Below are 15,205 nucleotides of genomic sequence, written 5' to 3' on the forward strand. Positions count from 1 at the left end.
TTTGCAGTCATTTTTTTGGAGACTAATCGAGGGACATAAACACAGACATGTTCTGATTGTTTTCCCTGAAAGTTCCCAGAAAAGGGGAAAGAGAAAGGCTACACCCCAATATATTCAACCAGAGAGTCAGTAAGGGTCACGCCTCCAGGTCTCACCCTGTAAGTGCTTGAGGCTCTGTAGTAGCTGTTTTGTTCACCTCCATTCTCATTTGGTCCTCATCACAATCTCACCCCTTGTGTTACATCACACCATGTAAACAGGGATTCTCAGTCTGAAGAAAACATTTTTTTTTTCCTGTTTCTCTTTCTCAACCTCTGGATCCTGACATCCTTTCCTTTCCATTTACCCACCATGTCTGAAACACTTTTGGTGTATTTTTTATTTTATGAGTTATGTTTAAAAATTACTTTTAACACACAGGTATTCCGACGTAACGATTTATGGGCGTTTGTATATATGCCCACACTACAAAATGATTAATTGAGCGTTGTATGTTTTTATCAAAGGAAACAACACAAAGATTTCTCCAAAGTCCTGTTTGACTAAAGATGATTAATTTTAATTTTCACATGAGCGCCGTAATGCTATTAATCATTTAATATGTTTAATCATAATCTCTGTAATTCCTAATTAGGTTTATTACGCTGAAACATCCAGCAGTTATGCACAAATCCAAATCTAAGTTCTTTGTATGAGAAGGAGCGTGTTGTAATTTGCATTTGAACAGCAACTTCTAACAGGAGGGAAAAGTAGACTGGAAGCTGGGGTCTCCGTTGCTGCTTCTGCAAACTTAAAGGATTAAGACCCCAGCCCTCTGAAGAGTGACAGTCCTGTGGTTCAAGGTCATTTATGTCTCCTGGACATGTAACCAAATCTCATATTATCAACAGAGAGAACGCAGTTCTTGTCTCTTTGGGTCTCAATATTGTAATAATGTTCTTCCACAATCCCTGGCAGGTAGTGAGTTGACCATTCACTCATTCTTTAATTATTCACACACTCGTCCTCCATTCACCCATTCAGGCAGTGAGTCAGCCAGCCATTGAACAGGCATTTGTCATTTGTCTGCCATGGTTGAGCCTGTGCCATGTGCTGGTCATATCACATCCTGCTGGGGTCCTTAAGTGGCTCCTCATACCTTGTAGGATGACATTTACACTCTTCTGTGCACACAGGGTCCTTCATGGTCCAACCCTGGCTGGCCTCTGCCCGGCGCTCTCCCACCTTCCTTCACACATGCCCCCTCCGACCAGGGACAGCAAGGTGCACATATATGCCCCTGAGTCCAGAACATGCTTTCACCTCTCTGCATCTTTGCCCATGCTTTCCTGCCTGCTGGTACAGCACCAACCCTCTTCCCATCTTCTCTTAGGCCCCTACTAAAGATGTAACGCGCAGAACTGGCAAGCCTTGTGGAACCTCCAACTGTGCTGTGTGTCCCTGATTTCAGTTCGCTCAGCCCTCTGTGATTCGCTCTCATCTCAGCACTTGACAGTACACGCACATATTACAATTGTCTTTTTCTAACTGGTTGTCTGCCACTAAACTCGGAACTAACTGCCTGTGATTTGGACTAACTTCTGTGTCCAGTGGATAGTAGATGTGTTTAATAAGCAAAGGAGAACCTTTCTTTCATTTGTCCTGCGAGAGGCTTCTTACACTTCTCTTTTGACATGTAAAAAAATTCATCAGTCTAAAACACGTATCGCGTTTCGGTTGTTGACTGCGTACCACGTGCCGAGGACTCTGCCACGTTACTGTGTTATTGTGTTCAGCCCTCACAGGTCCTTATAAGGGACGCACTGTTATTAGCGTTCATTTTCCAAACTAGAAAACTGTCGCCACCCTCCTCATTCACTCCAACGGCATAAACAAAATGACCAAGTATGTCGTCGTTGCCACCCTACCATTGCACTGGGACGTGGAGGAAGTCGTCTGGCAGAGCTTTTGATACCAAACCCGCTTGCAACAGTAATGTGCCAGCAGCGGGAGGCCTTGACTTCAAAATGCAATTCGAGGTGTGTTAGGATGGAGAATGCAAATGAAATCTGCCAGTCAATGCAAGGGTTGACGAGAAACTCACTAATTATGCCCATATTATTTTGGCATATATATATATATATATATATACTTATTTTTTTCACTTTGTAAGATCGTCTTTACTATTTTACACCTGGCTGCCTGCATTGATAGTTTTGTCCCAGTTATCTGCTTCTAAATTGCTTGTAGGGAGGTGAGGACGATTCCTTGCTCATAAATTGGATGTGCTTCCGCAGGGATTTTCTGTTTGGTTTCAGGGAAGCGGGTATCTGATGTGGATGGTATCTACTGCCCTCTGGAGGCAGTACGTGCTAATTGCAGAGAAAGTGTCTAGATGGGGAGCATCTCTGAAATGTTGAAACTCAGGGACAGAGAGTATGGGAATGTGCTACAATGATGCCAAATGTAACGTGACTTTTCTCCTAGTTCCTGCCTCTGTATGGATGTCCGTATAATAGCATGTTATCCAGGCTTTTATTTGGAAGGAACGGAGTGGAAGGCAGAGTAATGAGTTATGCTAATAATGTAACATTGTGCACATCAACTTATTGCAATCCATCGTTCTGCAATAATGGAGATACTCTGTATCTGCTTGTTCAATATGGAAGCCACGGGCCGCATGGGGCTACCAAGCACTTGAAATGTGGCTTGTCATGGGGGCGGGGCGGCAACTGCAATCGGGCAGCACGGGTCTGCACAATCAAAAAACAAAAAAGTTCAGACCAGAACAAAATTTAAGTCAATCAGGTGGTTCTTTTGTGTGGCAGAATACCAAACAGCCTTCTCTAACGTGTTACTGTATTTACTAATGTTTTATCTGCACGGCCTCATCAATTATGTGGGCGTATTTTAAGGATTTGAACACCCTCTCCTATCTCTATGAGTCATATTCCTTTATTGATAAGGTTTTCTACGATTGCCCTTAAAACTCCGCGCCCAGCACCAACGAGCCCATTCCTTGCTTTGTTTTCTCCATGGTGTTCATCTCCTGTGCCAGCTCCACATGGATTTTTTCACAAGTTTGTTGCCTGTGTTCTCCCAAGAGAATTACGCTCCCTGGGGGCAGGGGTCTTTGTCTGCTTGTTCACGGCTGAATCCAGATGCATGATGGGCACTAATGTTCAATGAATGTTTGTTGAATGAATGAATGAATGAATGAATGAATGAATGAATGACTTAGCAGTTCCTTTCCCTTCTGACATTTTCCTACCACACAAGGGAGGCAAAAGCGCTTTGGAAAAGAGCACTGGGGTCCGCTCAGAGTCTCTTCTCTTTGCTCTCGTTTTTTTAGCAGACAGATGACGCAGCGCCGACGGATGGCCAGGCCCAGACACAACCTTCTGAAAACACAGAAAACAAGTCCCAGCCCAAGCGGCTGCATGTCTCCAACATCCCCTTCCGGTTCCGGGATCCCGACCTCCGACAAATGTTTGGCGTAAGTACCACCTTTCTCCTCCGCAACGCCCACTCTGGGGTGCCCAGAGTCCTTCCCTCCGTGTAAGTTTTCGGTATTTATAATACAAAGGTGGGTGAGATGATTACATAAGGGGGAAAAGGGATTTTAGACTCTATTTGATGGGTATATTATGGCTAGGATCTCTCGATGATTTTAGTATAAATTTCTTTGCACATGTCCACTGTTTTGCTGAACGGTCTCCTAATTAGGAACTGGAAGGTCACATGGGAAATGAACTCCTAGATACACACACTGTTGAAACAAGCCCATGATACCAGATTGAGTGGTTCAGGACCCTATGTCATGGCTTAAATAAACAGTATGCGTTATCTTTGTTCTCTCTATTGCAACTGCCAAATTATCATGACATATCCCTGCCTCCTTACTCTTTCCCAGGCACTGGGCATGTAGATGTCAGCTGCAGCTGTAGAGAATAATCAGTTCAGCATAAAAGCTTCCTTAAAAAACTAGAGGTTTCTGAGTCTGACTTGCATCCTGATAACACATTGTCCTGGACTTGGTGATGTGGACTGACAGGTCCTTATGTGAGGTGATGCGCCTCAAATGACCACTGTGACACGCGGAGTGAGCTGGAAGCCCCACGAACCCAGAGACAGTAAATGATAGAGTTGCTCCTTCATGGGACATCGGTCCTGATCCTTTTTCTGGACGATATCTGCACTACCCTCCTTGGGAAGGGATAAGTGTTTCATTTCTTTGCTCGGCTCCACCAGAGGACAGAGCTGTGATGGACGTGGATATCATTCACGTTTGCAAATGTCTGTTTGTCCGTGACATCAGCGTTGGTGTGACATAGCTGTGAGTCCATGAACAGACAGGTATCCTTAACATGTGACTCCGAGTAAAAGGTTGGCTGCCTGGAGATTCTTCTTGTAAGAGTTTTTGGACAAATGCAAATATGACAACAGGAATAAGAAAAAGCCCAACTTTCATGCCGAGTTCTGGGCAGAGTAGATCTCATTCCCCTGATGAAAAGGGGAGCTCTGGTTCATCGCTTTGTGATTGTGGGGTTCGCTTGCACCTTTTATTTCTTTAACATGCATGATGTTTATCGAGGATGCATCTGACACAAAAGCAGAACAAGCGTCCTAATACTTAAGATACCCAGAGTTGAATCCTGACATTTCAGAGGAAAAGGTCAGCTTCTGCACTTTCATCTCTCTCATTTGGTAATAACCTTGAGTTGAGCCCTCTAACTCTTGCCGAGCAGAGATACCCTCGGGCACTTTCAGGTCAAAGATGACTTTGAAAAGTGCAGAGCATTCAAAGTTAAAGTAGAGGTCAAGTGTGTATAAAGCAGTGAGACCAGGTTTGAGTGATGGACAGCCAGAGGAATTAGATTCCTTTTGCCACAGCAGCTTAGGAAGACATCTTGCTTTTCAGTCCATCTTTACTCATCAAGTGTCCCTGGGATGTTGACTTTGAATTTGGCCCTTGTAATGATTATCTGCTGCTCTTTTATGGTGTCACTAGTTGCAGCACACCCCAATTCCCACCCCTGAGTGTGCTCTATCCTTCCTGGTCTTCTGAGTTATCTTGAAAGTTGCCGGACAGCTACACTGCTAAGGTGGAGAGGCATTCAAAATAGTCACAGCTAGAACTCCTAAAGAAGGGACCCTGTGTGCATGAATATCTGAGCCTCAACTCTTACAGGCATAAGGCAGGTGGCACAGAGCAAAATCTTGCCAAAAGACTGATTGTACTACTAGTTGTCAAAGCTTGATCAGCATCTGTTGGCTTCAGAGCCATTTTTTATAAAAGTCAAAATTGTCAAGCAACTGACAGGAAGTCACCTGACAAGATGATGGATACACTTACTGTCTATGAATTAAGAAAACACAGCATACAAGTATTCAGTAACACCAAAATTGATTTTGTTTATCACAACAGCATCTGTATTCATTTAGAAAAGTATACAAGGTGTTTTCGTGGATTTCATCTATAAAAATTTGGGGGCACATACGAATTCCTGAGCTCTGCAATAACTCTGAGGCCTCCTTGGCTTACAACTACCACTCTGAAAAAATGGAATTTTAACGCTAAAAAAGAAAAGAAAAGTCTATTTTTCCTGGCCAGATGTCAGTGGTGGCAAGCCCATTCTGGTTATATGATACATTTAGTGGCATGAATCATTTTGGAAGGCATCTGTAAACATTCTGATTAGCTTCCCACACTCCAGTTGAGAGAAGTAAGCATGGTTTCCTCTTTCAGGTCAGAGTTACTCAAAGAAATTACATTTTAATCCCAATCAGGTATTTTCCAAGTCATTTGGACACCAGCTATCATCTGTCCTTTTGGTGCTGTATTTTTCCTTTGTCCCTTCTCTTTGGCAGAAGCTACGATAAGGGTGATTACAGAGAAGAACCCTCATACAGCTCTGTGTGCTTTTCTTCTTTGTCTCTGGTGAAATATGGCCGGGAGAATTTCAAACTAAAAACATAACAAGACGAAAAACCAGCCTCCTTTCTCAAACTGCCTACACCCTGGCAGTGTTCATAACAACCTCTGTAACCGTTAATAATTCAATCAGGAAGTTTGCAATCTCTGCAGGCCTAATGGTTACCATACAATAGGTGCCTCATAGTGTCTCCCTAATTTGTGGCTTCGGTGCTTCTTCATTGTAATTCTGATTGTCTTTCTTCCACCACGCACTTCATTTTCTTTCCATTCTCCTCTTTTGGAGGCATTTGTTTCAGGTTTTGTCATTAAGTCTTCTAACTCATTATAGATTTTCTTTTTGTTTTTTCTTTTAAGATGGAACATTTCTTGGTTAAGAAGTTGTGTGCCCACACTGTCCAAAGCAGAAGGCAGAGTCTTTTTCAAACCCCTTTTTGGGTGTAAATGAATGGATCTAATATATGATCAGAGGCATTGGTTCTGGGTGTTTCACTGGAAGGCACATTGGTCCTGCCCTGGCTACTTCCTTCTTGAGCTCTGTCTTCATTTCGGGGATCACTCAAGAGCCTGTGCGTCCTTTACATTGAGTTCTTGAGGATCCCATTAAAGGAATATATAGATTTCCACCAAATTAATTACATTATTTTGCTCTTGCACACAAAGCTTAACTTAACCTAATGTTCAAAATGTAAGCATTTCTGGGTTTGGGGTGAGAGAGTTGGTTATAATACGTCCAGACCACTGATGCAGCACATTCTATCAAAAGACTGTTTTTCAAAACAGCTGCTCAGTGAGTACCAGGTTTCAAATTTGCACAGTACCCTTGATGTCACAGCCTTGCTTTTGTTATCAAAATACAGATACTCTGGGATGACCGGTTAGCTCAGTTGGTTAGAGTGCGGTGCTAATAACACCAAGGTTGCCGGTTCGATCCCCGCATGAGCCACTGTGAGTTGTGCCCTCCTCAAAAAAAAAAAAAAAAAAAAAAAAAATACAGACACTCTGAGCATGAATGCGATCTACTTAAATCTGTCTTTATAGTCACCAAAAAACAGATCACATGACTTTTAGAACATACAAAAGAAGTTCCCGTGATGACCTTTGTGGTAATAAAATGGAGATATCTCTACCTCCAATTTAACACCACAGTTCCATCTGCCATGATGTGATAAGGAGTGTAGCCATTTTTGGGGCGTGGCATGTGTCTTCTATTTCTACATTGTAACCATGAAGCGGACCCCCAAGAAAGCTCAGATGATGGCTTTGCTTAGCCTCTCTGTACACTCTTTGAACTAATCTTTACTTTCATGTTTCCTGCTGTATCTGTTGAACATCTCTCACAGTTTTGCAGAGAAATATTGTTTGATCTGAGGACGTCTAAGATATGCCTGGTCTGTATTTGCCCACGTGAGTGCGTGCATATAAGTTTCCAGATTTTGTTTCTGATACAGCCAGTGAGACACCTTGGGCGGGTTTCGAATTGTGGTTGAATGCCGCTGAACATTGGTGTTGAGCAAACACATGCTAGTTCTGTCTGCGAATGAGTTGTGTCTGTTTAAATTGAAAATGTGCCAGCTGTGTTTACATCATTAGCACCAAACTTCACAATTAAACTGTTGATACTATAAATATAGTACACAACTGTCTTAGAAGTGGGGCTTGCATCAGCATTCTTCTTACAGCTCTTTCCTTGGCTTTGAGAATCATCAGCCCATTGGCAGCTGCCAAAGAGGCAAACATTTGAGACCGTTTGAGGGCATATGGTGTCATTGTTTCATTTAGGGAAAGACACATGCTAAGATTACTTTTTGATTGGTTCTATCTCAACCAGATCTTATTTTAAAGGAAGTGTTTTTTGTGTGTTGACTGCTTACAGAATGTTCCATAGATGACATTTGCTTCATGGTTTTGGAAGACGTCCTTTTCAAGCTTCTCTATCCATAAATATGCATGCTTCCAAGCTCTTATGCCTGAAATAAATATGATAGCATCTGTGTGGACTGACTCTTCTAAGGTTGCATCAAACTTACTGCTTCTGAGGAGCTCACAAAGCTGGAGGATTTTTTTCTATGAAATTTAGTTCACCTTTCAATAGCAAAAACCCTTTGTTTCCCAAATCTGAAAGTTTTCCTCTTCTATTTTTAATGATTTTCTCTGCCCAAATCTAGGGCACTGAAAATACTCTGTAGAAGGATGATGTTCTCTTGTCCAAAAGACTATTTGAGTGTCCACAAATTGCAGAGTGAGTGAGCTGTATGTTTCTCGGTATTTCCATTGTGCAGGCAGACCACGTTTTATTGCACTTCACTTTACTGCACTTGACAGATAACGACATTTTTTACAAAGTGGAAGTAAGACACCCCCCCCCCCCAGCCGCAAAAAGATTACGACTAGCTGAAGGCTCCAATGATGACATTTTTTAGAAATAAGGCAATTTTTTAAAGTATGTACATTAGTTTTTAGACACTGTGCTATTAGATGCTTATTAGACTACACAATAGTGTGAACACAACTTTTATAAGCACTGGGAAACCAAAGAATACGTGTGATTTGCATTATTGTGATAATTTGCTTCATTGCATTGGTCTGGAACCGAACCCGCAGGATCTCCAAGGTCTGCCTGTGCATGTTAGCAGTGTAGTCCTTCCATCTCCTCTCCTTGCTGAAACTTCCCTTGTTGGCTACTTCCTGTCCTTCTGCTTCTCTGGGAAGTAGAGAAGCACTTGCGCTGAACAGCAACAAACATTCCAATCTGTAATCCCCTTGGTGGGACCATATTCTGAGCACTGGGCCTATTTCAGTGACACAGGACGCCGTAAGCTTTGGGTTCCTTTTTCTCATAGTCAGAACTACTTTTATTTCAAGAGCAATTTATATTACACTCACGTATGCGTATGTTTTTCTGTCTTTCCAGGGAAGGTGGATTTATTTGCGTATTCCAAAGGATAGCCTCTGTATGTTCCAAATAATTTTTTTCTTGAATCTTCGTCAAACCCTTTTAACATTTACTATTAGGGCCTCCCACCATTCTATGACTGACGCTCATTGGTCAGACAGACAAGTTGCCCTCAATCATCTGTGTTCAAATTGTGCCTTTTCTGTCATACCAGTACCTCCCTCCCAACCACTCTTTCCACTCAGGGGAGAGAGATAGAATATAGACTCTCCTGAGGTAACAAAGGATGCAATAAAAGTCCAGGCTGCAGAAGCAAGTGGAACAACAGTAGAGCTCAAAGTAAAGGGAAAAAAAAGGATGGAAACATTACTTTATGTTGTTCTGTTTATTTTTTAATCACTAGCATGAGCATTTGCTCTTATTCTACATCAGGGTAAAATTTTCATCTTATTTTTCCCTGGACCATGTCTCATACTTTCACACCACCTTTTCCCATCTATATTAAAGTAGAACAGACCACATTCAAAAATTGCCCACTCTACTTTATGTGATCTGAGAAAACTGACAGTATTCCAGGGTCAGGGGAAAGGATTTTGGATTATTAGATGCTTCTAGTGTCAGGATCCATGCTGCCTGTATTTAAGTGTGGCTCAAGAATTGCTTAATATCCTTTCTCACAAGCAATACCCGTTTTAGCAAATAAAAAAACACACAAGATACAATAGTTGAATGTGAATTTTAGATAGCAAATACTGTATTAAATATAACTATGTCCCCGGGATACATGGGGTATTATTTTCCTGAAAATTTTGAAACTTAAATTTAACTAGGGATCTGTAGTTTACCTGGCAGCCCAGTTTGTCGTCTGAAACTGTGTTTCTAGACTTGAATATGTTGAGTTGCCTTCACTTTTTATAGAGCCTGTTCATGCTAATTGTCTAAAATCTATTCGGTTTTTAACAACATGGAGAACCATATTGAGAGAAGTACATTTGCACCTGAAGACTAAAATCACAGCTACCGTGTTTCCCTGAAAATAAGACCTAGCCAGACAATCAGCTCTAAAGTGTCTGTTGGAGCAAAAATTAATATAAGACCCAGTCTTATGTTAGATAATTATAGTATACTATAGTATATATATAGTATATATATATAAAATATAGTATAATATAGTATAGTTACTATATTATAGTAAAATAAGACTGGGTCTTACATTAATTTTTGCTCCAAAAGACACATTAGAGCTGATTGTCCGGCTAGGTCTTATTTTCGGGGAAACACCGTACACTGGTGTCTTGGTTATGATGGGTGCCCATCCAGTGAATTGTGCTTTTATCTCTTTGTACTTGTCTTGTGTGGCTGGTTGTTTCTAGCTTTATGAGGGCCATGGGCCAAAATTCTCAACATCACATTCTATTTGGACATTTTACTACCCAAATCCCACTTCATCAAGGGTATTTCTCCAGTTGTTAGTGGAGTAGCCTAGGAGGGTCAATATGTACATTTCCCATTTTTAACCTTTGTGCTCAGTGCCTGGGAAAGCAATCATGAACGAGTAAAGAAAGGAAAATCAAATTAACTTCTTGATTACCTATTTTGTACCAGGTCCCTGCTATGATATCTTACTTGGTGGGGTGTGCCATAATGTGGAAATAATATGTGTGGTTGTATTTTCTCTTGGTTCAAGTGTATTGTTTAATGATAGAACAACATAAAATGTATATATCCTTGTATATTAAAAGAGGAAAAAAAATTCTGACTTGAGGTAACAATTACCAATGTGCGTAATAAGATTTACTCTAGTTCTCTTCTTGCTTATAAAATATTTCTATTTCTTTGCAGCAATTTGGTAAAATCTTAGATGTTGAAATTATTTTTAATGAGCGAGGCTCAAAGGTAAGCAACTTAATTCACTTAAGAATTGTTTAGCTTATTTTAAAATGCTTGTTATGAATAATGGGAAACAACTGCACTGTTTTAATCAGCACATTGTGAAAATGCATTTCGGTGGGAATTCCTTTGGAGACCACCTTCAGTTTCTAAAGTGGTGGGAAACACATTGGGTTCTGTTTAAAATATATAAGGGGGTAATTTAAAATTGCTGTTTTATATCTATCTCTCTCTATATATATATCAAGTTTCCGGAGGAAAATTACCTATGCTTAAAAAAATAATGTTGTTGCTACATTTTTGTTTTTCAGTGATAATTATGTTCTTTATATTAAAAAGTGAGTTGATAGTCTCATGAGCAGGTAAATATGTGATTATTCTGTATTAATAAAGTGCAGTTATTTTCCTGGGTTGTAGGGGAGAAAATCTCATATACACCAACCTTTTGAATATAGTTTTATTCATTAGTATGTTTACCAATTCACATTTTGCAATTTGCCACTGCTTTGAGCCTGTTTTCCTTATAGGAAACCAATTTTTAAGTCGATTTTCCTCGAGCTAACAGTGTTAGGAAAATCGGCATTTTGAGCACTTTCAAAATGTAAATATGCTGGGAGGAAGAAAAAAAAAAAACAAGGCCAAACTCTTCCAAAACATCCTCTGTATCAGGGGCCGTCTGAGTGCAGTTTCCAAACGGGCTGTATCAGTTTCACCTGGGAACTTACTAGAAATGCAAAGGCTCAGGGTCCAACCCAGATCTATTGAATCAGAAGCTCTGAAATGGGGGCCCAGCCATCTGTGTTTTAACAAACCTTCCAGGCCTATCATTCAGGTGATCAGCACTGTCTTCTTATTTTAGGCAGATGCCAGGGCTTCATCTGGATGCCAAGTGCCCCTTTCCCCATTGGTGCGTTGTGGTTGCTAACATGGCCTCCCTCGGCCTGTACCCACAGAAAACTCAAGAACCCCATCAGAATCTCTCTTGAGGGGGTAGTGCACGCGGCATAGCGGCAGGTACTGGGCAATGTCAGGTCGTGATGACCTAAAAAGACTCCTACTGACGTCAGCCCCAGAAGGAGGCACTTTGAGTAACTGCCTTGTTTCCAGAGCACCACATCCCGGCTGTCAGGACTGTGCAGATCACTTCTCCTTGGATCCTCAGCCTGTGAACGTGGATAGTAAGAGAAACTGCTTCCCAGACACAGAGAGACCCTGACTTGAACCCCCTAATTCTCCTTACACAGGCAATTTGGGACACGTCACTGACAGTCGCCGGGTGGGGGGGGGGGGAGTTCCTAGGAAACACAGGTTTTATCTAAAGGGACCAGTGCCAGGCATTTGGCTGTAGCAACCACATGCTCCCCACACAAGCAGACATTTGAATTTATTATTTCTGGAGCAGTCTGTACCTCTCCCTTCTAAGCAGATTTGGTATTAACTGAATAGGAGAATGCTGATTGAATTGAGAGAAGAAAATTCTAGTATTCTCTTCTCCACAGCCAAAATGATGTTTGGACATGCCAGATGAATTTAAAAAAGAAGAAGAAGAAGAAGAAGATCAGTCTCTTATAGTCTCTGGTTCTTCTAGTTCAGGGACCTTGTCATTCTATAACGTCAGCTATTTTACCAGTCATTCTTGCCATGTCAGTAGTTTGACCTCTAGACTGGGAGAGAAAAGTTACCTCTCTTTCTGCTGCTTGTATGAAAATCATTACAGCAACTATTTCTATACCTCTAAAGCCAAGTGCATGAAGACAGAAACGTACCCCTTCACATCCTCATCACTCAGGCCTGATGTGTTCTTGGCACAGCATTGGAACACGCCCTGGAATGTCGGTCAGCCTTCTTCTAGTTTAAGTCAGTAGCACTACTGCTTTAAAAGGCTTTCGTTTTCTGGGTTTTGTTTTTTCAGATTTCTATTTAATTTACATTTTGTTGTGTAACTTTTGCCAGTTGGAGAAAGCTATGTAATTCCTCTGAGCGCTGTTTTGGGACATTGGAAGAATATCGTTTGCTGTTTTGAAAGTGCAATGGCGGTGCTGTTTTTAAGACTTCTCCCATCATATCCGTGATTGGCCTGTCTCCAGGGCTTTAGGAATAAGACCACTTAACTTCACCTTATCCAGAGACAGACTTTGCAAAGCTGCTTTTTTTTTTTTTAATTTGGAAATATCAAAAATAGCCTGTCTTCATGGGTGTGCTCCCTTTCAAAGAACCAGCCTTGCAGGTGTTGCGGCTGACTATTTAGGTATGATTGGCGTGTCATGGAGACAGTCCATTTGGAAACTGCTAAACGGGGCAATGACTCACGCAGAGATATTTTTCATATTTGACATCATCCTTACGGGAAACAGCCTATTTAAAGGTACATTTCCATTTTAATGACTGAAAAACCTGAACCGTTGTTATGACCTCATTTCTTTCGTTTGGTGCTAAAGAGACAGCCAGGAAATGGGTAAGCCCTGAAGACCCAGGAGCTCTCTTTCTGACCATTCTCTTTGTGGGTAGTCCCAGAGGCAGATCACTCAGTGCTGAGGGAATATGGGTGTATGTTCTGTGGGTATTTGGTGTCTATATGTGTAGGTGTATATGTACACCTAAGCATATGTACATATACACCTACACATACACAAGCAGTATCTATATTATCCTGGGAATGTATATCACAAGTCATGCATTCCTGTATGGATGGCAAGTATACAAGGAAATCACATCTGAAAAAGATACGCCAGACTTTGAAAATGAGAATAAAATAGCATTTAGGGGTGAGAGATCCTATAATTCATTTTTCCTTGTTAGGAGATTTAAAAGCATTTTTGTTTAGCTCTGAAATGTTTCATTTTGGGGATATAGCCAGATCTAGCTACTTTTTAACATACCTGGGAAATACATGGTCTGCTCTTTGATTCCATAGGTATCTGTAAGTATGGGTTATATTCCAGGCATGAGGCAGGTGAATCAAGTATGAGCGAGGCAGCAGACAGCCGTCTCCCATCATTCTCATAGATTTCCCCGAGTAGCAGGAAAGACAGACCATGAGGACAGACTACTGTGATCCAGTCTGCTGTGTTCTGTGGTGAGTGAGACGATGCTGAGATTCTAAGCAGCAGACCAATGTTGTTAGAAGGTGGGAAGGCTTCTGGGAGGAAGTGGCACGGAAGCTGAGAAGGAAAGATGAGGAAGAATTTCCCAGGGAAGGGAAGGAGGGAAGATGTTCTTCCAAGGGGAAGGAGCTGCACGTGCAAAGGTCACTAAGAAGAAGCAAGGTGTGGAGCTCTTAGTTCCACAGGAAAATGCACCTCAGACTCTGAGCCACAGCTCCCCTCAGATAGATAGCAGTTCCCTGCCCTAGAAGCTAGAGGGATCCGATGTTCACATGCGATAAAAAGTCATTGTACTCATCCATCCTGGGGGCTTCAGGCCTTTATTCAAGATAGAAAATGTACTTGCATTCCTACAAAAAGGAAGCTGTCGCCTAAACATACTTTAAGGCCAAAATAGAAAACTACAAACGTACAAGAAGGTCAGAATTCATGACTCACAAAATTATTCTGAAATAATCAAGTTGTGCCGGTCTGGCAGTCTATCTGAAGGTCATGGTTATCTGGCCTGTGGATCGTGCCGTCCCATCAGGGGTGGCATATGTCACAGGTCCTCTTCTCCAGCACTGTTGTGCCTTCTTCTTGTAGCCCTTTGTACAATCTTCATCTTTGAGAGGTTGCAATCAGCAAGCACTGCACTCCGTTCCTATGCTCCCCAGGCCAAGTCCAGAATATGCTTCTTTTGTTCCCCTTTTTAAGATTGAGAAAAATATTCAGGATTTTTTTTTAAGAACTGCAAGATGCTGTTTCCTTGAGATAGAATTCTGACCATGAGGCAGGTTAAAAGAAACAACCTCAGCATCAGCTTTCAACGTTGCCTGACACCTGTGCTTGATGGAGAGGGTACCTAAAAATGTCCAGGTGACGGTCTCTCGGTGATGGTGTCGTTACCTGGATGAGCATTCCAGCAGTCTTCTGACCCAGGCAGCCATTACCACTTCTTGTCAGAGTTGGAGGTATGATTGTCCATTGGAACAGGTAGAAAAGTCCCTTGAGTATTTGGGGGACCGTTTCTGGAGCAAACTCTTCATGAACCCAACTTTGCAAAATCTCAACTAGTCAATCTCTGCAGCTCGAAATGAGAAGTATTGCGTAGCTCCAAAAAAAGGAGAGAAGTTTAGCAGAAAATAATGAGAATAGGAATAATAATAAAAAGAATCGATAGATTTCCATCTCCACCTTCATCTCTCCCTGACATGCATAATGCCAGGATGGTTGGCCTTGGGTTCAGACCAGAATCATGATGACTTAGTTCTTTGGGATGATGCGGGTTGAGCGTTCGGTGAGACCTGGTTGCATTCTTCCCAACACTGGGGTAATGACTGCTTGCGCCCAGACACACCGGTGATGCCATCATCTGACTCAGGCCACGGAGTTGCTTTCCTTGTCTAGTGAGAGACTTGC

The 15,205-nt window shown here is 41.7% G+C and overlaps 1 protein-coding gene across 32 annotated transcripts in view; it reads left to right on the plus strand.

Annotated features, from left to right (window-relative positions):
- RBFOX1 (RNA binding fox-1 homolog 1) overlaps positions 1 to 15,205 on the plus strand; it is a 1,406,067-nt gene that overhangs the window by 1,269,608 nt on the left and 121,254 nt on the right. For all 32 annotated transcript variants that reach the window (XM_033101485.1, XM_033101490.1, XM_033101492.1 and 29 more), the window contains 2 exons: positions 3,332 to 3,475; positions 10,653 to 10,706. In XM_033101485.1, coding sequence (XP_032957376.1) covers positions 3,332 to 3,475; positions 10,653 to 10,706 — 198 coding nt within the window. The remainder of the gene's footprint in view (positions 1 to 3,331; positions 3,476 to 10,652; positions 10,707 to 15,205) is intronic.

The sequence above is a fragment of the Rhinolophus ferrumequinum genome (genome assembly GCF_004115265.2).
Source record: "Rhinolophus ferrumequinum isolate MPI-CBG mRhiFer1 chromosome 15 unlocalized genomic scaffold, mRhiFer1_v1.p scaffold_54_arrow_ctg1_1, whole genome shotgun sequence".
Taxonomy (NCBI): domain Eukaryota; kingdom Metazoa; phylum Chordata; class Mammalia; order Chiroptera; family Rhinolophidae; genus Rhinolophus; species Rhinolophus ferrumequinum.